Consider the following 22,936-nt stretch of genomic DNA (forward strand, 5'->3'; position numbering starts at 1 on the left):
GGAACGCAAACTGCCTTCGGGCTATTGGAATTGAGAAAGTGGCGCGTTCGGTCCGTGGTGGAGACTGGGACCGTGTGTTATTACAGAGAGAATCCCGCTGGATCTACACTCTGTCCACAGTCTCTCCCACGGGTCTAAATGAACAGCTTAATTACAGCTGTTTTATTTAACACACTGGTGATTTTCGTATTTACTTTGCTGTTTTTATGACATTATATGATTATCCCTTTCCCCTTTTCCTGTCTACCTACCGCTTCCCTGCCCCTTCCTTTATTTCCAATTCTCCCTATGCCCCCTATATGTGTCCGCTTGAGACCTCTACAGTCTTGATTCTTATATTTATTTTGTGCCATTAAATACCAATTCTAAACTATGCGCAGCTACACATCAGGAGCTGCGATGCTGAACGGTGCCTGGGAATGCGTCCCGTTTGCCAGGCAACCGTCATGTGATCACGCCTGTATCAGCGTGATAGGACGCGGTGACGTCATCGCTGTCATGTCACGTCCGCCCCTTTGCCTTCCTCCTCCTATGCGATGCATCGCTCCACGCATGCGCGGGCGTGCACCGCTCACTCCGGATGTGGGAGGCGTGTCTTAGCCAAGCCTCATTCTGAGGCTGGCTCGTTTTTTAAAAGGTAGCGATCTACAGATACCCTTTAGGCTACATCAGCCCAGGCGTCTAGATAGCTAGTTGAAGAGGGGCTCTATATCTTGACCCCCCTCTTCCCTCACAGCTAACCAGCCCACTTTGATCTACATCTGGATCGTGGTGCTACTTAATCTCTATGCAGAGTGCACTATTGACATCTCCGTCAGTGCACCCTGCACAGGTTTAGCCCAAGCCGACCGTTTTCCCCTGATGAGCTTGTCACTCATCTTGTTTTAGCGAAACGTGCATGTAGGGAGCAGGTAAGCGAGGGCCTTCTAGGGCGCACGAATTCCAGGGTGAGGTTCCTGTAGGTGACTGGTGGCGGTTTACCGCCATCCGGTCACATAGGCCAGTGTAGGGCTCCAGGGTATTACTAGGGCCAGCCAGCACTACAGACCACCCTGTACTACGCAATTACCAGAGCAACGGTGTGCACATCCATCAACACCAGCCGGTCAATTGTGGATCCAGAAGCCTGTCATCTGAGTGGTAGGACCATACGGTTACTATTTTGGTGCCGCCGAGCATCTCCTTTCAGTGTTTGGTTTAGTATATGGTACCAGTCTTTCCGTGTGGCAACCCGCCGCGTTGCTTCTGATTTATATTCAAGTCTATGTATCGTTATATCTTGGGATCAATTTTTCTAAATATACTCATTAAATGTTAAGTTTTAATTTTGACCACTTATTACATTATTTTTTGTCTGATTCAGGTGGTCCTCCCTTAGTATCATAATCTGTTATTTGTGTTACAACAGCAACTAGCAGAATTGTGAAAGCCGCTCTAGATGTGATTGGAGGATACTGCAAAAGTACAAACAGTGAAATGTTGAAAAAGGAGGCTTCCAGAACTTTTATTTTGATGGCTATCAATGTGCTAGAGGCTGAAGGGATGACCCTGCTGGTACCCCTAGGGGTGGGTGAAGCAGAGGATGAAGATGGGTTGAGTATAGTGAACTATCCACTCCACCACCCCATTCCATTCCTCCCAACAATCCCCCCCCCCCCCCGGCTGGGTTTCCTCTTCCTTATTTCAGCTAGTACTTGCATTACCACTGGATACCTCACATCCCGTTGCATTAACCCCTTCCACAGGTGGAGTAATTGCACTACCATTGGATAATGTATATCTTGTTGCATTACCCCCTTCCATGGGTGGAGTAATTGCACTACCACCGGATAATGTACAGCCTGACGTATTACGCCCTTCCACAGGTGGAGTAATTGCACTACCACTGGATACTGTACATCCTGTCCCATCACCCCTTTTCACAGGCGGATTAATTGCACTACCACTAGGTACCGTATATCTTATCCCATTGCCTCCTTCCACAGGTAGATTAATCACACTAACAGGTGGAGTAATTGCACCAACATTGGATACTATGACTACTACGCCACACTGGAATATTGGTCCAAGCATTAGATACTGTACCTCCTCTTCCACAGGTGGAGTATTTGCTAGAAACCGTGCCTACTATCACCTTATCCTCCTCAACAGCTGGAATATGGGAGCTACCACCTGATACTGCAGCTACTACCGCATTAACCCCTTCATCAGATACACTTTTTGTGTTCGTGTTGAGCACCTGCATGGCGGCTTCTGCCTTTCCAGGGAAACCACGTTACAATGTTAATCATCGTCATTGACACCTTCAATAGGTGGAGCAACTGCACCAGAACAGAATACTGTGGTGACTCCCACATTCATCCGATCAACGGGTCAACCATTACCCTGACTCGTAATGCTGTATCCACTACCAGCTCTCCTCCTTCTCAGGTGGAGTATTTGCACTGGCACTACATACCTTGGTTACTACTGTATGGCCTCCTCCTCAGGTGTAGTATCTATGTTGGCTCTAAATTCTGTGGCTACCACTGTATAGATCCCTCAAGTAGAGTATTTACACTTGCATTTCATACCATGGCTACTACTGTATGGCCTCCTCCTCAGGTGTAGTATCTATGTTGGCTCTAAATTCTGTGGCTACCACTGTATAGACCCCTCAAGTAGAGTATTTACACTTGCGTTTCATACCATGGCTACTACTGTATGACCTCCTCCCCAGGTGGAGTATTGTGCTAGCCCTAGAAACTGTGGCTACTACGGTGTGGCCTCACCAGGTGCAGTTTTTCTCCAGCCCTAGTTAATTTGGCTACTGCCGTATTGCCTCATTCTCAGGTGGAGTATCACACTAGCACTGGATACTGTGTTGTCTACTGTATGGTCCCCCTTCTCATGTGGAGTATTGCACTAGATACTGTGTTGTCTACTCTATGGTCCCCCTTCTCAGGTGGAGTATCACACTAGCACTAGATACTGTGTTGTCTACTGTATGGTCCTCCTTCTCATGTGGAGTATTGCACTAGCACTAGATACTGTGTTGTCTACTGTATGGTCCTCTTCTCATGTGGAGTATTGCACTAGCACTAGATACTGTGTTGTCTACTGTATGGTCCTCCTTCTTATGTGGAGTATTGCACTAGGACTAGATACTGTGTTGTCTACTGTATGGTCCCCCTTCTCATGTGGAGTATTGCACTAGATACTGTGTTGTCTACTGTATGGTCCTCCTTCTCATGTGGAGTATTGCATTAGGACTAGATACTGTGTTGTCTACTGTATGATCCTCCTTCTTATGTGGAGTATTGCACTAGGACTAGAAACTGTGTTGTCTACTGTATGGTCCTCCTTCTTATGTGGAGTATTGCACTAGGACTAGATACTGTGGCTACTACTGTATGGCCTCCTTCTTAGATGGAGTGCTGCATGAGCACTAGTTACTGTGGTCTCTACTGTATGGCTCCCTTCTCAGTTGCACCCTGAATCTGTAATGCAACCATATTGCTTCCTTCCTGACATAATGCATTTGCACTGGGTATTGGATCTGTGGTTTCTATCATTTTGCCTTCTACTCCACACCATGTTTTGGCGATGGCCTTGCACGCTGTAACTTTTACCTCATTCCGCCTTCTGTACGGTAAACCTTCACATTGGTACTAGGTATGAGAATTGTATCCACATTTCCTTCACAGATGGCTCTCTTGCTCATTTTACGCTACCCAGATACTGTTTGTCTACCAGAAACTATTGACCTGACTGGATTTTTTTGTATGTGTCTTGTTTTTCTCTGGTACCTTTGTGGAGTAGGACATCGATATTCCATCTTTAGCCACTTTGTACATTCGTCTCATAACCACATTCTCCCCTTCAGGCAGAGTTGCCACACTATGGCGTCTCTGACAAGTCTACACACCTCCGATGTTTCTGGCGTCAGCATCGCCTTTACCTGTCGCCAAGATATTTTGTCTTCAGCTTACCGGTTAGGTTTGAACGGTCCAGGCAGGGTTTTCTGTGGAGCATCAGGCAGCTTCTCTTGTTAAAGTACTCACAACAAACTTCTGTGGCTCTGGGTGTTTCTGCCTACCACATTACCTTTCTCCTTAGGGATCTTTTATTTTTTAGCAGAGGTGTACACATCGGTTCTTAACTTTGGATCTGCTTCCATGGGTGTTCTCATAGTGACATCTCAGTGCAGTTGCTGTGTTTCCTCTGCTTGTCTAGCGCCAGTCATTATATTGTCCTGGATCCAGCGTCACTCAGTCGTCTTCATGTCCAGTGACTAGGGTTGTTGTGACTACACTCTTATGCTGCAATCCTCTTGGCTCCTTGGCTGAGATGTTATTGATCCTCAAGGGCATTTTTTTTTTTTTGTCTCCCAGACTACTCCCCATTTGTCTGTGTGTTTTTTGGTCAGTACCACTGATTGGTTTCCATTGCGGCTTTTCATCTCCTTTGGCTGTCCCTTCTCTCTCTTTTAATGAATGACTATTTTCCATTTTTATCCTCTTTCATGCTGGGTCTTTCAAAAGGGAGTGGCTACTCTCCATTTTTTCTCTTACAAATCGTTTGACAGATGTTTCCAGGACTGGTCCTCTGCCATCTGCCCAGTTGATTCCTTCCAGATTTTCTTAGGTGGAAATGTCCTTTCCTGGTACTTATACGCTTGGTAAGGATTTGTCTGGGTCCACCTGTCACCAGGTTTGGCCGGGTCTTATACATACCTGGATTCTATAGGCCCATGTTTATTGGGTAGATCTCCCTCAGTTTTCTTCATGGGGTCTATTGTCATGCAAGACATCCTGGCTTATCATTCTTATGGGAGATTAGTGGGTAACATAACCTCTCCATCCTTGCCCAATTCCAGTGAAACAGAAGAGGATAAGAAATGTATTCCTTATCAAAATCATTTTACATTTTTACCCAACATCTCAACCTATCTGGACTGGTATCCCATTAGATATCTCAGTTTATCCACGGTATCTGCCACTGATTGCGCAAGAGTGGATCCCTGATTTACAAGGGGGATGGGGTAACACCTTACCTACGTAAAGCCCCTTGAGTGTCCTTCAAAGAAGAAGCAGCGAGATACCAGGAGGTATATTGGAAAGGTTTAACTACCTCCACAATTATTGTGTCATTAAAGTGTGAAGTAAGGAGGGTTCTCAATTTCTGAAAAACTCATGTCCTTTTGCCTCAATTCGATCATATCTCAGTAGTAGCTTCAATTGTGCAACCACCACTGGTATACCTGGCATGATTGAAGATAACCATTCCTTTAGCAACACTCTCTTTGCCACTAAGAATACCGAATGGGAGAAATAGAGGGAAACGTTGAATAGGAGAGGTATGAGATGCTGGCAAACAGACAAGATGAAACCTACCCCCTATCCCTTCCATTAAACTAAATACAATTTGAATAGTTAAGGATTTATATAATAATTTGTTGATAATATATATAATATAGAAAGGGAAAAAATAAAATAAAAAAAAAAAATATATATATATATATATATATATATATATATATATATATATATATATATATATATATATATATATATATACAGACGTGGACAAAATTGTTGGTACCCTTTGGTCAATGAAAGAAAAAGTCACAATGGTCACAGAAATAACTTTAATCTGACAAAAGTAATAATAAATTAAAATTCTATAAATGTTAACCAATGAAAGTCAGACATTGTTTTTCAACCATGCTTCAACAGAATTATGTAAAAAAATAAACTCATGAAACAGGCATGGACAAAAATGATGGTACCCCTAGAAAACACAGAACATAATGTGACCAAAGGGACATGTTAATTCAAGGTGTGTCCACTAATTAGCATCACAGGTGTCTACAACCTTGTAATCAGCCATTGGGCCTATATATGGCTCCAGGTAATCACTGTGTTGTTTGGTGATATGGTGTGTACCACACTCGACATGGACCAGAGGAAGCAAAGGAAAGAGCTGTCTCAAGAGATCAGAAAGAAAATTATAGACAAGCATGTTAAAGGTAAAGGCTATAAGACCATCTCCAAGCAACTAGATGTTCCTGTGAGTACAGTTGCACATATTATTCATAAGTTTAAGATCCATGGGACTGTAGCCAACCTCCCTGGACGTGGCCGCAGGAGGAAAATTGATGACAAATCTAAGAGACGGATAATCCGAATGGTAACAAAAGAGCCTAGAAAGACTTCTAAAGAGATTCAAGGTGAACTTCATGCTCAAGGAACATCAGTGTCAGATCGCACCATCCGTCGTTGTTTGAGCCAAAGTGGACTACATGGGAGACGACCAAGGAGGACACCATTGTTGAAAACGAATCATAAAAAAGCAAGACTGGAATATGCCAAACTACATGTTGACAAGCCACAAAGCTTCTGGGAGAATGTCCTGTGGACAGATGAGACAAAAATCGAAGTTTTTGCCAAGGCACATCAGCTGTATGTTCACAGACGAAAAAATGAAGCATATCAAGAAAAGAACACTGTCCCTACTGTGAAACATGGAGGAGGCTCTGTTATGTTCTGGGGCTGCTTTGCTGCGTCTGGCACAGGGTGTCTTGAATCTGTGCAGGGTACAATGAAATCTCAAGACTATCAAGGAATTCTAGAGAGAAATGTACTAGCCAGTGTCAGAAAGCTTGGTCTCAGTCGCAGGTCATGGGTCTTGCAACAGGACAATGACCCAAAACACACCGCTAAAAACACCCAAGAATGGCTAAGAGGAAAAAATTGGACTATTCTAAAGTGGCCTTCTATGAGCCCTGACCTCAATCCTATTGAGCATCTTTGGAAGGAGCTGAAACATGCAGTCTGGAAAAGGCACCCTTCAAACCGGACACAACTGGAGCAGTTTGCTCATGAGGAGTGGGCCAAAATACCTGCTGAGAGGTGCAGATGTCTCATTGACAGTTACAGGAAGCGTTTGATTGCAGTGATTGCCTCAAAAGGTTGCGCAACAAAATATTAAGTTAGGGGTACCATCATTTTTGTCCATGCCTGTTTCATGAGTTTATTTTTTTACATAATTCTGTTGAAGCATGGTTGAAAAACAATGTCTGACTTTCATTGGTTAACATTTATAGAATTTTAATTTATTATTACTTTTGTCAGATTAAAGTTATTTCTGTGACCATTGTGACTTTTTCTTTCATTGACCAAAGGGTACCAACAATTTTGTCCACGTCTGTATATATATATATATATATATATATATATATATATATATATATATATATATATAGTGTTTTAATTACAATGCAAAACCAAATATGTTATTCTTCATATTTGCCTTAGTTACTGATTAATACTCTAACTTGGCTAGAATTTACTAGAATTTACAAATAACGACAAGACCAAGAAACTTATAATAGTTTTTGTTTATTGATCTATTAATTTATCACATAAAAAGAAAGTAATATAACTCAAATGTATTATAAACCAATCAAAATTTGTTGATGGGGGGGAAAAAAAAAAATCGACATTATGAAACAAAAGCGATTGTGGTTCCAACGGAATCCTACTAGACCAATTAGAGTATATATGATACACCAGTTCCTCCCAAAACTTAGACACCCTAGAACAGTGATGGCTAACCTCCAGCACTCCAGCTATGGTGAAACTACGACTCCCAGCATGCTCCATTCATTTCATTTCTGCGGAGTTCTGAGAACAGCCGAGCAAGTGTACATCTTGGGAGTCGTAGTTTTACCACAGCTGGAGTGCCAGAGGTTAGCCATCACAGCTCTAGAACATGCCAGAAATCAGTGGCAGGTTCTCTACATTTAGAACAATAGTTAATATGACCAGAGGAGAGGCAGGCAGATTAAAACCATAAAATTAATATGTTATTTTGCAATTCATATAGCTATACCTTCTTTTTTCTTTCTCTCTCCTCCTCATTTTAGACCAGCAACTCGCCGTAAGCCTGATCTGGAACCTGCCCCTGTGTCGGATGATGCCCAGAAAAAATTTGGAAATGCAAAAGCGATTTCTTCAGACATGTACTTTGGCAAACAGGACAATGCAGATGTAAGTATTATGGTCTGTTAAAGAGGCAGTACACTGAAAATGATCTAGTAATGGACATTAGATGCGACCCCCTCTATCCCCTCCACCTGTGAGATGGCCAGATGCATTAGTTGACAGACAAAACCAGGAACCAGATGATAGAAGATCCTTGGTAACCGCTAACCGCTGTGGATGCCGGTGCTCAGTTTACGTAGCGAGCAACTGGGGTACACATCAGTTTTTTCTCTTTAGAAGGTACATTCAGTCCAAGGAGGTTTTTTTCTGTTTCCCTTTTTTTTCCCAAAGCAGTAACTGCAGTATTTACTGAGAAACTTAAGGGATAACTGTCATATTTTCATCCAAAAAATCAATTTTGGCAGATGTTACTGCTTCAGCAGCATTATGCATAAAGCAATCTTTAGTTTCTTCACTTACCACTGTTTTCCTATAGTTTTCCCCTTAGTTACGGCTGTTTTAAATCCTACATTATGAGGATCTTCTCAAGATGGCTCCTCTGCCAGTTCTCTAAGGCCAAAACTGCTTTCCCTCAGGTCACATACAAACTTGCTGTAGCCAGCAGCTCCCTGCCAGCCAATCAGATTGGATTACTGAGAGACACGCCTTCTCACTCTGAAGCCTAATGCAGGCATGCAGTGTGAAGGACTGCCTCTCTGTCTTCCTAGCTGGAGACAGATGAGCCATAGCAACTGTCTTTTAAGGGAGCAGTGGAAAGGGACAGAGGACATTAATGAAAGCTGTTATTATCAGGTAATTACAGAACCTTTGACAGACTAACTCAGGTATACATGCATAGCTCTAATAAACTAGCAAATAAAAAAATATCACCGTTACACTTTAATAAATATATTTCCTGATTTCTTAATGCATCTTTACAGTGACTGCAGCTCTGTTTTTCAGATACAGAGCTCCAAATCTCCTGTATTACATGATAAAATGCTGTGCCTACAGCCACCACTAGAGGGAGCTCACTGTATACAGAATTATTGATTGACCTCTATGTATAATCAGTACTCGGTAAGCAGAGGGAGCTCACTGTATACAGAATTATTGATTGACCTGTATGTATAATCAGTACTCGGTAAGCTCCCTCTAGTGGTGGCTGCAGATATCAGGGGCCACAAGGAATCCTCGGTTGAAAATTTATTGGCCTGAAGGGATCACCTAATTGGTCAAATGATCGAAGTGCTTTTTAACTTTTCAGTTGATCCTTCTGGACCAATTTGCTAAGGGGCCACATGAGAGTCCCACGGAGAATAGTGAGTGATGATGATGTCTGTAACCTCCTGTGGAATATGTTAGCACTATGTAAGCAAGTAAAGTAAATAGATGAAAAAAATGCTGGGGGCCTTAAAGGGGTTGTGCAACAATGTGTTTTTGTTTTGTTTGTTTTTTTATTTATAAAAGGGAAGCTTACTTGCCTGCTTTCTCACACTGGCTCCCCTCTCCTTCTCTCCATCTACAGTGCTCTGCTGGGCTCTCTCTCTGTAAACATCCGGTTTGACACAGCCTGCAGCCAATCATTGGCCGTTGCCATGACCGGCTACCCTTGCATTATGACAAATGGTCACATAATCCAAGGGCATCTGGTTACCGCTGCGGCCAGTGATTGGCTGCAGGCAACGTCAAACCGGATGTTTACTGCTAGAGAGTACAGGTCGGGGGAAGGAGCAGGTAGCAGGTGCCATTACCTGGTAAGTAATCTTCCCTTTCTGGACCCCATTCTTGTACAACCCCTTTAAAGACATCCATCCGTTTGCGTGAAATGACACGGCTTTCAGCCTGGCCTTATGTCTTCTGTCTTCCCTGTGTGTTGTTTATGACTTTATGAGCCTTTAGCTTAAGTGCTCGTTACTTTATAATGGGTGACTGTTCTTTGGTACAGGTCAGAGGAGTAACTTCAGTTTTGTGTTTTATTTAATTATTGTATTATTCAGTTTTATTAACTTTAGTTTTATCTCTGTCCTTTTATCTTACAGTACGAAACGAGGGCTCGGCTGGACAGACTCTCAGGAAGTGCATCAATCAGCTCTGCCGACCTGTTTGATGATCACAAGAAACAGCCTTCAGGTACTTGATGTCCTACATCGCCTTTCCCTTTAATGCTGCAGCACCACAAAGAACTCTTGTCCCATTGCCTTTTAGTTCACAGGAGTCTGCCCCGCAGACTCTGATATTTCCTGAACGACAACTCTGTAAAGTAGCAACCTCCTCATTATGCACAATGTGGATAACTGGGGCCACCCTCATTAATTAACCACTTCAACCCCGCTAGCTAAAACCCCCTTCATGACCAGGCCACTTTTTGCACTTCTGCACTACACTACTTTCACCGTTTATCGCTCGGTCATGCAACTTACCACCCAAATGAATTTTACCTCCTTTTCTTCTCACTAATAGAGCTTTCATTTGGTGGTATTTCATTGCTGCTGACATTTTAACTTTTTTTGTTATTAATCGAAATGCAACGATTTTTTTGCAAAAAAATTAAAATTTTCACTTTCAGCTGTAAAATTTTGCAAAAAAAACAACATCCATATATACATTTTTCGCTAAATTTATTGTTCTACATGTCTTTGATAAAAAAAAAAATGTTTGGGCAAAAAAAAAAAATGGTTTGGGTAAAAGTTATAGCGTTTACAAACTATGGTACAAAAATGTGAATTTCCGCTTTTTGAAGCAGCTCTGACTTTCTGAGCACCTGTCATGATTCCTGAGGTTCTACAATGCCCAAACAGTAGAAAAACACCACAAATGACCCCATTTCCGAAAGTAGACACCCTAAGGCAGTGATGGTGAACCTTTTAGAGACCGAGTGCCCAAACTGCAACCAAATACCCACTTATTTATCGCAAAGTGCCAATACGGCAATTTAACCTGAATACCAATATAGTATATCTTCCATGTACTTTATTATTTAGCTATAATAGCTTAATAGCCTACATTCAGTGTGCAGTGCGCAGTGCGCTGCCTGTGCTGTTCATAGTGTGTCCTGTGCTGATGAATGGCAGGAAAAGTCTAAAGCATATTGGTACGCCATAGACTTTTTCCAAGGCGCGGGTGCCCACAGAGAGGGCTCTGAGTGCCGCCTCTGGCACCCGTGCCATAGGTTCACCATCACTGCCCTAAGGTATTCGCTGATGGGCATAGTGAGTTCATAGAACTTTTTATTTTTTGTCACAAGTTAGCGGAAAATGATGATTTTTATTTTAATTATTTTTTTTTCTTACAAAGTCTTATATTCCACTATCTTGCGACAAAAAATAAAAAATTCTAGGAACTCGCCATGCCCCTCACGGAATACCTTGGGGTGTCTTCTTTCCAAAATGGGGTAACTTGTGGGGTAGTTATACTGCCCTGGCAATTTAGGGGCCCAAATGTGTGAGAAGTAGTTTGCAATCAAAATGTGTAAAAAATGGCCTGCGAAATCCGAAAGGTGCACTTTGGAATATGTGCCCCTTTGCCCACCTTGGCTGCAAAAAAGTGTCACACATCTGGTATCGCCGTACTCAGGAGAAGTTGCGGAATGTGTTTTGGGGTGTCATTTTACATATAACCATGCTGGGTGAGAGAAATATCTTGGCAAAAGACAACTTTTCCAATTTTTTTATACAAAGTAGGCATTTGACCAAGATATTTCTCTCACCCAGCATGGGTATATGTAAAATGACACCCCAAAACACATTCCCCAACTTCTCCTGAGTACGGCGATACCACATGTGTGACACTTTTTTGCAGCCAAGGTGGGCAAAGGGGCACATATTCCAAAGTGCACCTTTCGGATTTCGCAGGCCATTTTTTACACATTTTGATTGCAAAGTTCTTCTCACACATTTGGGCCCCTAAATAGCCAGGGAAGTATAACTACGCCACAAGTGACCCCATTTTGGAAAGAAGACACCCCAAGGTATTCTGTGAGGGGCACGGCGAGTTCCTAGAATTTTTTATTTTTTGTCACAAGTTAGCGGAATATGAGACTTTGTAAGGAAAAAAGAAAAAAAAAGAAAAATCATCATTTTCCGCTAACTTGTGACAAAAAATAAAAAATTCTAGGAACTCGCCATGCCCCTCACGAAATACCTTGGGGTGTCTTCTTTCCAAAATGGGGTCACTTGTGGGGTAGTTATACTGCCCTGGCATTTTAGGGGCCCAAATGCGTGAGAAGTAGTTTGAAATCAAAATCTGTAAAAAATGACCGGTGAAATCCGAAAGGTGATCTTTGGAATGTGTGCCCCTTTGCCCACCTAGGCTGCAAAGAAGTGTCACACATCTGGTTTCGCCGTACTCAGGAGAAGTTGGGGAATGTGTTTTGGGGTGTCATTTTACATATACACATGCTGGGTGAGAGAAATATCTTGGCAAAAGACAACTTTTCCCATTTTTTTATACAAAGTTGGCATTTGACCAAGATATTTATCTCACCCAGCATGGGTATATGTAAAATGACACCCCAAAACACATTGCCCAACTTCTCCTGAGTACGGCGATACCAGATTTGTGACACTTTTTTGCAGCCCAGATGCGCAAAGGTGCCCAAATTCCTTTTAGGAGGGCATTTTTAGACATTTGGATCCCAGACTTCTTCTCACACTTCCGGGCCCCTAAAAAGCCAGGGCAGTATAAATACCCCACATGTGACCCCACTTTGGAAAGAAGACACCCCAAGGTATTCAATGAGGGGCATGGCGAGTTCATAGAAATTTTTATTTTTTTGCATAAGTTAGCGGAAATTGATTTTTTTTATTTATTTTTTTCTCACAAAGTCTCACTTTCCGCTAACTTAGGGCAAAAATTTCAATCTTTCATGGACTCCATATGCCCCTCACGGAATACCTTGGAGTGTCTTCTTTCCGAAATGTGGTCACATGTGGGGTATTTATACTGCCCTGGCTTTTTAGGGGCCCTAAAGCGTGAGAAGAAGTCTGGAATATAAATGTCTAAAAATGTTTACGCATTTGGATTCCGTGAGGGGTATGGTGAGTTCATGTGAGATTTTCTTTTTTGACACAAGTTAGTGAAATATGAGACTTTGTAAGAAAAAACAAACAAAAAAATATATATATTTCCGCTAACTTGGGCCAAAAAAATGTCTGAATGGAGCCTTATAGGGGGGGGGGGGGGGGTGGTGATCAATGACAGGGGGGTGATCACCCATATAGACTCCCTGATCACCCCCCCTGTCATTGATCACCCCCCTGTCATTGATCACCCCCCTGTCAGGCTCCATTAAGACGTCCGTATGATTTTTACAGATCCATGGATACATGGATCGGATCCGCAAAACACATGCGGACGTCTGAATGGAGCCTTACAGGGGGGTTATCAATGACAGGGGGTGATCAGGGAGTGTATATGGGTGATCACCCCCCTGTAAGGCTCCATTCAGACGTCCGTATGATTTTTACCGATCCATGGATACATGGATCGGATCCGCAAAACACATGCGGACGTCTGAATGGAGCCTTACAGGGGGGTGATCAATGACAGGGGGTGATCAGGGATTGTATATGGGTGATCACCCCCCTGTAAGGCTCCATTCAGACGTCCGTATGATTTTTACCGATCCATGGATACATGGATCGGATCCGCAAAACACATGCGGACGTCTGAATGGAGCCTTACAGGGGGGTGATCAATGACAGGGGGTGATCAGGGAGTGTATATGGGTGATCACCCGCCTGTCATTGATCACCCCCCTGTAAGGCTCCATTCAGACGTCCGCATGTGTTTTGCGGATCCGATCCATGGATCCGTAAAAATCATACGGACGTCTGAATGGAGCCTTACAGGGGGTGATCAATGACAGGGGGTGATCAGGGAGTGTATATGGGTGATCACCCGCCTGTCATTGATCACCCCCCTGTAAGGCTCCATTCAGACGTCCGTATGATTTTTACAGATCCATGGATACATGGATGGGATCCGCAAAACACATGCGGTCATCTGAATGGAGCCTTACAGGGGGGTGATCAATGACAGGGGGTGATCAGGGAGTGTATATGGGTGATCACCCGCCTGTCATTGATCACCCCCCTGTAAGGCTCCATTCAGACGTCCACATGTGTTTTGCGGATCCGATCCGTGGATCCGTAAAAATCATACGGACGTCTGAACGGAGCCTGACAGGGGGGTGATCAGGGAGTTTATATGGGGTGATCATGGGTGATCAGGGGTTCATAAGGGGTTAATAAGTGACGGGGGGGAGGGGGGGTGTAGTGTAGTGTGGTGTTGGGTGCGACTTTACTGACCTACCTGTGTCCTCTGGTGGTCGATCCTAACAAAAGGGACCACCAGAGGACCAGGTAGCAGGTATATTAGACGCTGTTATCAAAACGGCGTCTAATATACCTGTTAGGGGTTAAAAAAATCAGATCTCCAGCCTGCCAGCGAGCGATCGCCGCTGGCAGGCTGGAGATCCACTCGCTTACCTTCCGTTCCTGTGAGCGCGCGCGCCTGTGTGCGCGCGTTCACAGGAAATCCCGGCCCTCGCGAGATGACGCGTATATGCGTCACTGTGCGCAGGGCTGCCACCTCCGGACCGCACATCTGCGTTAGGCGGTCCGGAGGCGGTTAATGTCATCTGAAAGTATAGGTTCACTATTACGAGTTTCATGAGTATTGTCCCTGGCACTGGCTGCTTACTCTGCCTTGTATCTGCTGAGATATAGATCGAACACATGCTGTCATAAAGAAACTTAGGGGCACATTTATTAAGACCACTGGTGGTGGATCGCTGAAATTATTCCACCTGTAAATAACTTCGGCGTATCCACCGCCGATTCTAAATGTGAGACAACTTCCTTACTGTCTTACATTTAGACCATTTTCTACCCCTAAATCAGGCATAGAAAATGATGAATGAGCGTGCAACAGAATCTGCCAGATGTAAATCACAAAAGTCATAAATAACCCCACCCCCTACTTTTAACTTTGTTTTGAGCCATATAATGATGAATTATATCTGCCTACAAGCACCACTAGGGGAGCTCCATACAGAATTAGTATAGAGTTAAGGTTTTACAAATCAGGGCCTATCCTTAGAATAATCCATCAATATTAGATCTTTGGAGATCCAACTCATGGGGCATATGGCCAACGGTAACAAGAAACCAGGACAATAATGTTAATAATAATTCCATAAAATCAGATGTACACATACCTGATAATAGAATAAAATACATAAAAAGGTGGTAAATAAAGGCTATATAATTAAGATACACCTAGTTGGGTTATGTGCTCTTTGGCAGAACACATTGGCGCTTTCTTCCTTGTTATGGATTTGTCATTGTTCTCTGTATGGCCTGATAAAGAGGCCGTTTTTGCATTGAAACACTTCTTAGAGTACCTTCACACTTGCAGCAGAGGTCCCGCCGGATCCGGCATTACGGACGCAAACTGATGACATTTGTCAGACGGATCAGGATCCTGATCTGTATGACAAATGCAATGAAATGCCGTATCAGTCTTTCCGGTGTCATCCGGAAAAACGGATCCGGCATATATATTTTTTTTTCACTTTTTTTTTTTCGGTCTGAGCATGTGCAGACCGCAATGCCGGATCCGTTTTGCCGGATCAATCAGGGCTGGATCTGGCATTAATGCATGTCAATGGGGAAAAAAATGCTGGATCTGGCAAGTGTTCCGGAATTTTGGATGGAGATAAAACTGCAGCATGCTGTGGTATTATCTCCATCCTGAAAAGTCAAAAATACTGAACTGAAGACCTCCTGATGCATCCTGAACGGATTTCTCTCCATTCACAATGCATTAGGATAAAACTGATCAGTTCTTTTCCGGTATTGAGTGCCTAGGACGGAACTCAATGCCGGAAAAGAATAACACTAGTGTGAAAGTACCCTTAAAACTGTGATTTTTATATTCCTTCCCCATTGTCCCCTTGGCAGTGGCTTTTTTTCTGTGCTTTTTGTAGTGGCTGTGCTTAGCTGCGGTACTTGCGTAAGGCTGATGGGAGAGAACATTCGGAGGGGGTGCTGGCTGGTAACTGCTGTTAGTGATATTAGGTTGTGACTGTTTATTAACAATCTCCCGTTTGTTTTACAGCAAATTACAACCTGTCCAGCGTCTTGCCTTCAGGTCCTGACATGGCCAACTTCAAACAAGGAGTGAAATCTGTAGCAGGGAGACTTTCTGTACTGGCCAATGGTGTTATGACGACGATTCAGGTCAGTGTTATCTGGCATCAGAACAATCCCTGATTAAATGTAGTTCCTAACCTGACAGCTGCTAGGAGTTGTAGTTTCTAACTCGTGTTATTGCTGCCACTACGAGGCGAAACGAAGTGAAAAAAGTGTTAGCTCTCACTAGCTGTACCCCTCCTGCAGAAACGGAACTAATCCTTTTTAGCTTGGTGTCTGTAAGAGGCAGACATGCCTGGATGTGGGTCTGCTACATTTTGTTCTTCTTTTTCGTCCTTTGTTCCTTTTTTCTTTTACATGGGAATACAGGAGGCAGAAGCCCTGTGTTACCCCACTGTCGAGGAGGGAGACCAGGGGGCCACCAAACCCGATGTTCATTCCCTACCATCAGACTGCAAAGGAGCACGGCCGTCCTCTCAATCTGCCATTACCTGCCATTGATCACTTCACCCTTTTTTCTTTAACCCTGGGTTCACACCTGAGCGTTTTACAGCGCGTTCAAACGCGCTGTAAAACGCTTAAGACATGAAAACCAATGCTTCCCTATGGGAAGGGTTCACACCTGGGCGTTTTACAGCGCGTACGAACGCGCTGTAAAACGCCCGACGCTCAAACAAGTACTTGAGCTTCTTTGGGGCGTTTTGACGCGCGTTTGTGGCCATAGGACACTGCAGTCAATGACACAAACGCGCGTCAAACGCGCGTTTACTATTACAAAAAACGCGCATAAAAATGCGCGACAAAAACGCGCGTAAAACGCGCGTTTGAGGAACGCTTAGGTGTGAACCCAGGGTAAAGGGACACTGACAGGCAAATTCAGCATATTGTGTTATATATCTGACATTACAGGTCTTATACAGTCTATTAAAAGCATGTAAGTATCCCCCCTGTCCACCTTCTAAATACCGAAATATAAAGTTTTATAACTTGCCTGTCTCCTCACCAATCTGCCCAAGGGGCGGCGTTTCATCTGAAAATGCGCCCAGCCAGCTGCTCCCAACTGCTGTTCTGTAGCCCTGCCCAGCTCATCAATATTCACTTAGCTGGGCGGGGCTACAACTCTCCCCAGTCACGATCCTGCGTATGGTTGATAGAATCCTCTTTGCAGCGTCCGTCTAATCCTCTGCCCCTGCGCCCCGCCGTGGTTAGATTGCGCCTGCTGTACACACCCTGCCTGCGTTCCCAGAGGCAGCTGCAGCCTCTGCCTCATGCGCATGCCCCAGGCACTGTTCAAAGCAGCGCTTCAGAGTGCTGCTCACTCACATCTCCAAAGGGGTTAATGATAGTGTGGAGAGTTGTAGCCCCGCCCAGCGAAGTGAATATTGATGAGCTGGGCGGGGCTACAGAACGTTAGTTGGGAGCAGCTGGCTGGGCGCATTTTCAGATGAAACGCCGCCCCTTGGGCAGATTGGTGAGGAGACAGGCAAGTTATAAAACTTTATATTTCGGTATTTAGAAGGTGGACAGGGGGGATACTTACATGCTTTTAATAGACTGTATAAGACCTGTAATGTCAGATATATAACACAATATGCTGAATTTGCGCCTCCAGACACAGGAGGCGCCGGTATAGTTACCCGATGGGCACCACTTCTTTCCGTATCTCTATTAATACCTTATAGGGGAGGCAAAGCTTCCAGGATGTGCTTTTTACGGGACCATGCACATTTTATGTTGGTCTTTTTGAGCTGCAGGTTTCCTGTGCATATCTACTTTTTCATTAGCGTCACTATTCCCTTCCATGCCCCTTCAGGTTCTCCTCCTGAGGTTCACATGTGTCAGTTTCCTTTTGGGTGGGTGGGATGCCTTTGCCAGTAAAACTAGCGAATTGTCTTCCACTGATATGCTTAAGTTTTCACCCTCTTTTCATATGCTATGCAGATTTATTGTGCTGTTGCAGTACCCCAAAACAGGGTACTTGTAAATGTTTCTTGATTTGATGTTATTTTTTCTGTCCATGCTTTCTATTATTCTTTGTAAGCTGTCTGTAGGTGGCACTGTTCAGTTAATTATGCCCTGACTCAGTAGAGGGAATTAGCTTTCCCATATGAGGGAGTAGCTTTCTAGTTGGTATTGCATCAGCCACTTCAGTTTTAGCTCAGCCTGTGAAAGGAAAAGATGCTAGCCCAGTTCATCTCCAGGAGAAAGACTATTCCTGTTGAGAGAACTATGAGGAAAAGCAGGAGATGTTCATAGACTGTCCAGGATCATAAGGCCATGCATGTTAGCAAGGTATTCACTGTTTATGGCTTTAGACGTTGCTAGTTGTGGAATTATTAACAGAACAGTTAAAGGGGCTGTCTCGCCTTGCTATTTTCAAGCTCCGTTACGGCTCTCAGGGCCTCGATTCCCTGCTTGCTGGGGGCGCAGCTGAGCACTGACTAGGTGCCCGGGGCCAGGAGTGACTGTGCAGGCGCAAGAATATGTGCGCACTACCTTCTGTGAAAACCAGCCACCAGGGCAACCGGCCGAGCTGCCAGTAGTGTTTCTATGTGCCTGTGTGGCCACCAGTGAGAATATTATGACGGTCGCCGTCACCCCTAGAAACGAGCGTGAAATAGGGGGCTGTTTGAAGGAGAAGATAAGGTGATAATTGAAAAATGAACTACGTGGAAGAAAGGATCCTAGAACTACAAGGGACTTATTAAATGTTGATTAAGAGAACCCCTTAAAGGGCACCTTTCACACTTACATATATATAACAGGTTGGCTGGCTGTTTGACGATCTGATCTCTAGCCTATAAATTGCAGAACTGATGAGACTCTTTGTATGTGGATGGTTTGTAGTCTATGGTGCCTACCTTTTCTGCTATATGTGTGGATGGTTTGTAGTCTGGGACATTACCAAATTTATGGACTTCTGCACACCTGTGATCATCTTGGAAAGGTTGCACAGTGTTTAGAAAGAGATAAGCGCTACTACTCCTATTATCATTGTTCCTTAGACTGCATTGTGACTTGCCTTGGAACTGTGTCTTCATATTGTTGGATGTACTACAACTCCCATTCTGCAATTTAGTAAAGAGAGATTTATCTGTTTTCTACAACTGGCCTGGTTATTGACTTCAGCACCATACGCTGGCCACAGCACCTGTACTTCCAGCCTTGTACCCGTACAACGCTCATAACACCAAGGGCACAACTACCATCAGACAGCAGCCCACATAATTGGGGTACATTCACACGAGCGTATAATTTAATCCGCATCCGTTCTGCATTTTGCGGAATAGATGCGGATCTATTCATTCCTGTTGGTGAATAAAATGTGCGGTCGTCTGAATGTACCCTTAGGCATCTTTCACACGAACGTGTGCGCTCCGTGGCCGTATTGCGGACCGCCCGGGTTTCGTTTCGTGCTTCCGTTCCGCAAAAAGATAGGACATGTTCTATCTTTTTGCAGAACGGGCGGATCGCAAACCCATTAAAGTGAATGTGTCCGCGATCCGCTGCGTTTTCCCCACGGTTGGTGTTTGTGCATTGCGGATCGCAATTTGCGGACCGCAGCACGGACACGGGGTGCACACGTTCGTGTGCAAGAGGCCTTAGGGTGTGTCCTAAAGGAAAAACGGGTGCACCCTCCTATCACTGCCTTGGCCCAAGGGAGAATCTGTGTGAGGATTGCCACTGTGAATAATAATTGCAGCCAGAGCCACTACCACTCCCTTCAACAGGCTAGAGTCTTTGTTCACTGGCACTATATGTGACATGCTTATTCAGTACTGCCATGCACCAGACTCGCAAGCATTTCTCCCTTCAGTGGCGGAGTAATTGTGCTGTCACTGGACGCTGCACTTGACACAGCTGCATTAACCCCGTCAATGAGCAGAGTAATTTCGCTTTTACTAGATGTCGGGTTTGACAAGCCTACTCCATACTGGCATGCACCAGGCATCAGCGTTCTCTCCCTCTAATGTCGGAGTAATTGAATGTTCATTAGGCCTATGTAGCTTGACAAACACCGAACTGCCTCACACTATTCACTAGTAATTGCGCTACTGCTTGTTGCTATACCTGACGAGTCTATCTAGTTCTGAGATACTCCAGGGGGCAACCTAATTACTTCTCTCTTCTGTAGGTTGAGAGGCTACAGGCTTTTGGAGCACAGTGCTAGCTCCCATTTTATGGGGATACAGGGGTACAGTTAAGAGTTTTCAAAACGTCCAGTCACTAGTTGAGTCATCATTTTTTTCCCTCAAACTCTGAGTTAACAGGATTTTCCCTGACAGGACCATCAAGCCTCACCAGAGCATTGTCCTTAGTATGCAGTCAGGAAACATACATCAGTCTTCTAATGTTCACCAATCAATCTGAAGAGTCATCCAGAGGCCCACCAACTTGTGCTCCGTTCAGTGATCCTTTGGAGCCACTGATGAAGGCTCTCTCTGCAGCACTCCATTCTGTGGTGGTCCGCTTAGTAACTGTTTACTTAAGGAGGGGCTCTGGTTCTATGTGGTATACATTCTCACAGGGATCCCCAAAAAGCTCTTGCTCTTTTTACATTTATTCTAGTTTTAGGTTTTCTCCAGCAGGCGCTGGTCCTGGTAGGCCTAGACCTTCTGGATTCCTTTGTGGTCGCTCCACACCTTTTTTGCATCTCTACTTTAACAGTTTCTCATGTTGGTAGCCTTTGTGTTTGGTTTCTTCCATGTTGGGCAGTCAGTACGGCTCTCATTCATCCTAAGCCATGTGAGATCTACTCTTTCTTTGCCTAAACCAGGGCTCCAGATGGCGACCAAAATGGTCGCCAATGCGACTTAGAATTTACAAATGGCGACAAGACTTTTTTGTCTTGTCGCCATTTGCAACTCTGCAGTTGAATACAGCGGCGGGGCACAGGATATGATAGCTCTCTGCCCCGCCGCCGATGTTCTTCTCAGCAGCGCAGAGGAGGAGTCTCTCCCTCCCCCCTGTGCCTTTGCCGCCGCCAGTAGGGAGAGAGACAGGAGGAGGAGGAGGGGAGGCTGAGCTCTATGACAGGGAGCTGCGATCCGCTGCAGTTGTCCCTCCCAAAACACCTCAGTATTAGTCATTGGTGGTTCAGTGGCAATTCCGATCGGTTACCATGGCAGCCAGGACGCTCCTGAAGCCCTGGCCGCTATAGTAAGCTCCCTGCTGTCGTATGCACAAAGCACAGAGCAGCAGGGACAGTGTGAAGTCCAAACTATTAAATAAAAAAATAAAAAATACCTCCTATGCAGTGAGCGCCGTAACAGAAATAAATGAATAAAAACCATGCGATTCGCCATTTTTTAGTCACCTTGTCCCCCCAAAAAATCGGATAGGGCTGTTCTATTATGGGCCGAACATTTCATAAAATGCGGAATGCACGCAGCTTTTTTTTTTATCGCGTGGTATTGAGTATTGCAATACTTTTTTATGGTAATGAAAGCGAATCAAAATTTTGGTATCTAAACAACTCTACGCCAATCTGATCGGCGTGGTGTTGTCACGATACCAAAATTTTGATTCGATTTCGATTTGGCGACTATAAATTTTATTTGGCTCCTACATTTTTCAGTTCAGGATCCAATGGCTACTAGGTATTTTTTGGGTCTGGCACACTGGCCTAGACCTCTTGGTCTCTCAGTCGTCGTCTTCTTTTTATTTATTTTATTTATTTTTATCCCATCTGTGTTTTGTTTTGTTTTTTTGCGGGGCCCAGAGGTGCTCTACTGGTGTGTCTTTTTTATGGGATTTTCCTATTGGCACCTGTAGATGCATCCTGGTTGTTAGGTTCTGTACAGCTTACCGGTTTATTTTGCTATATAGTCTTTTGTCTTGGTTTTGACCCATCCACAGTTTCCTCTCCATTTATGGTTAACTTCTGTTAGTTTTTCCCAGCTGCTCCTAGTGCTTGGCTACAAACTGATAAGCTCAGTGTCTGGTGGGAGAACACTTTTCACTTGGTGTAGCCTCTTGATAGCAGCAGTTGTACCCACTGTCTTCTGTGACCCCCAATAAATGCAGCGAGAAAAGGATTTTAACGGGGAGTCACAAAAATACTATTTCACAATAGCAGAACAATTCTATTTTATTTATCTCAGTAGACCCAAGACTGTGTTGATGACATATATATATATATATATATAAAGTATAAAAATCTACCGGCAGCACCACCTGTGGAAAAATTGGGTGCAGAGTCCAAGGATGGCAACTGGAGCTTACCCACAATAGACAATGGAAAAAATTGGACAGCACTCCAGACGGTATCTACCGTCTGGAGTGCTGTCCAATTTTTTCCATTATATATATATATATATATATATATATATATATGTGTTATTTTTTATTTATGCAGAATTTCAAATGTATTGTATAGACCTGTGCATTATCCTATCCTGTGCCTGCAACCACCACTAGGGGGAGCTCACTGCATAGTATTCTGACAAATGTGCTGCAACCCAGATAAAGAGGATACACTTACGCAGCTTAGGGTACTTTCACACTTGCGTTAAACTTTTCTGGCGCTGAGTTCCGTCCTAGGGACTCAATACTGGAAAAGAACTGATCAGTTTTATCCTAATGCATTCTGAATGGAGAGCAATCCATTCAGGATGCATCAGGATTTCTTCAGTTCAGTCACTGTATGGTTTTTGGACGGAGAGAATACCGCAGCATGCTGCCGTATTTTCTTCGGCCAAAATTCCGGAACACTTGCCTGAATGCCGGCATTAATTTCCATTGAAATGTATTAATGCCGTATCCGGTATCAAGTGTTCCGGTAAAACGGATCCGCATGCGCAGATCTTT

General features: G+C 44.0%; 1 protein-coding gene across 2 annotated transcripts in view; it reads left to right on the forward strand.

Moving 5' to 3' along the window:
* Positions 1 to 22,936, forward strand: part of ARFGAP3 (ADP ribosylation factor GTPase activating protein 3) — a 94,733-nt gene that overhangs the window by 67,890 nt on the left and 3,907 nt on the right. For both annotated transcript variants that reach the window (XM_044281418.1, XM_044281420.1), the window contains 3 exons: positions 7,910 to 8,033; positions 10,010 to 10,100; positions 16,092 to 16,213. In XM_044281418.1, coding sequence (XP_044137353.1) covers positions 7,910 to 8,033; positions 10,010 to 10,100; positions 16,092 to 16,213 — 337 coding nt within the window. The remainder of the gene's footprint in view (positions 1 to 7,909; positions 8,034 to 10,009; positions 10,101 to 16,091; positions 16,214 to 22,936) is intronic.

Source organism: Bufo gargarizans, chromosome 2, assembly GCF_014858855.1.
Source record: "Bufo gargarizans isolate SCDJY-AF-19 chromosome 2, ASM1485885v1, whole genome shotgun sequence".
In the NCBI taxonomy this organism is placed as follows: domain Eukaryota; kingdom Metazoa; phylum Chordata; class Amphibia; order Anura; family Bufonidae; genus Bufo; species Bufo gargarizans.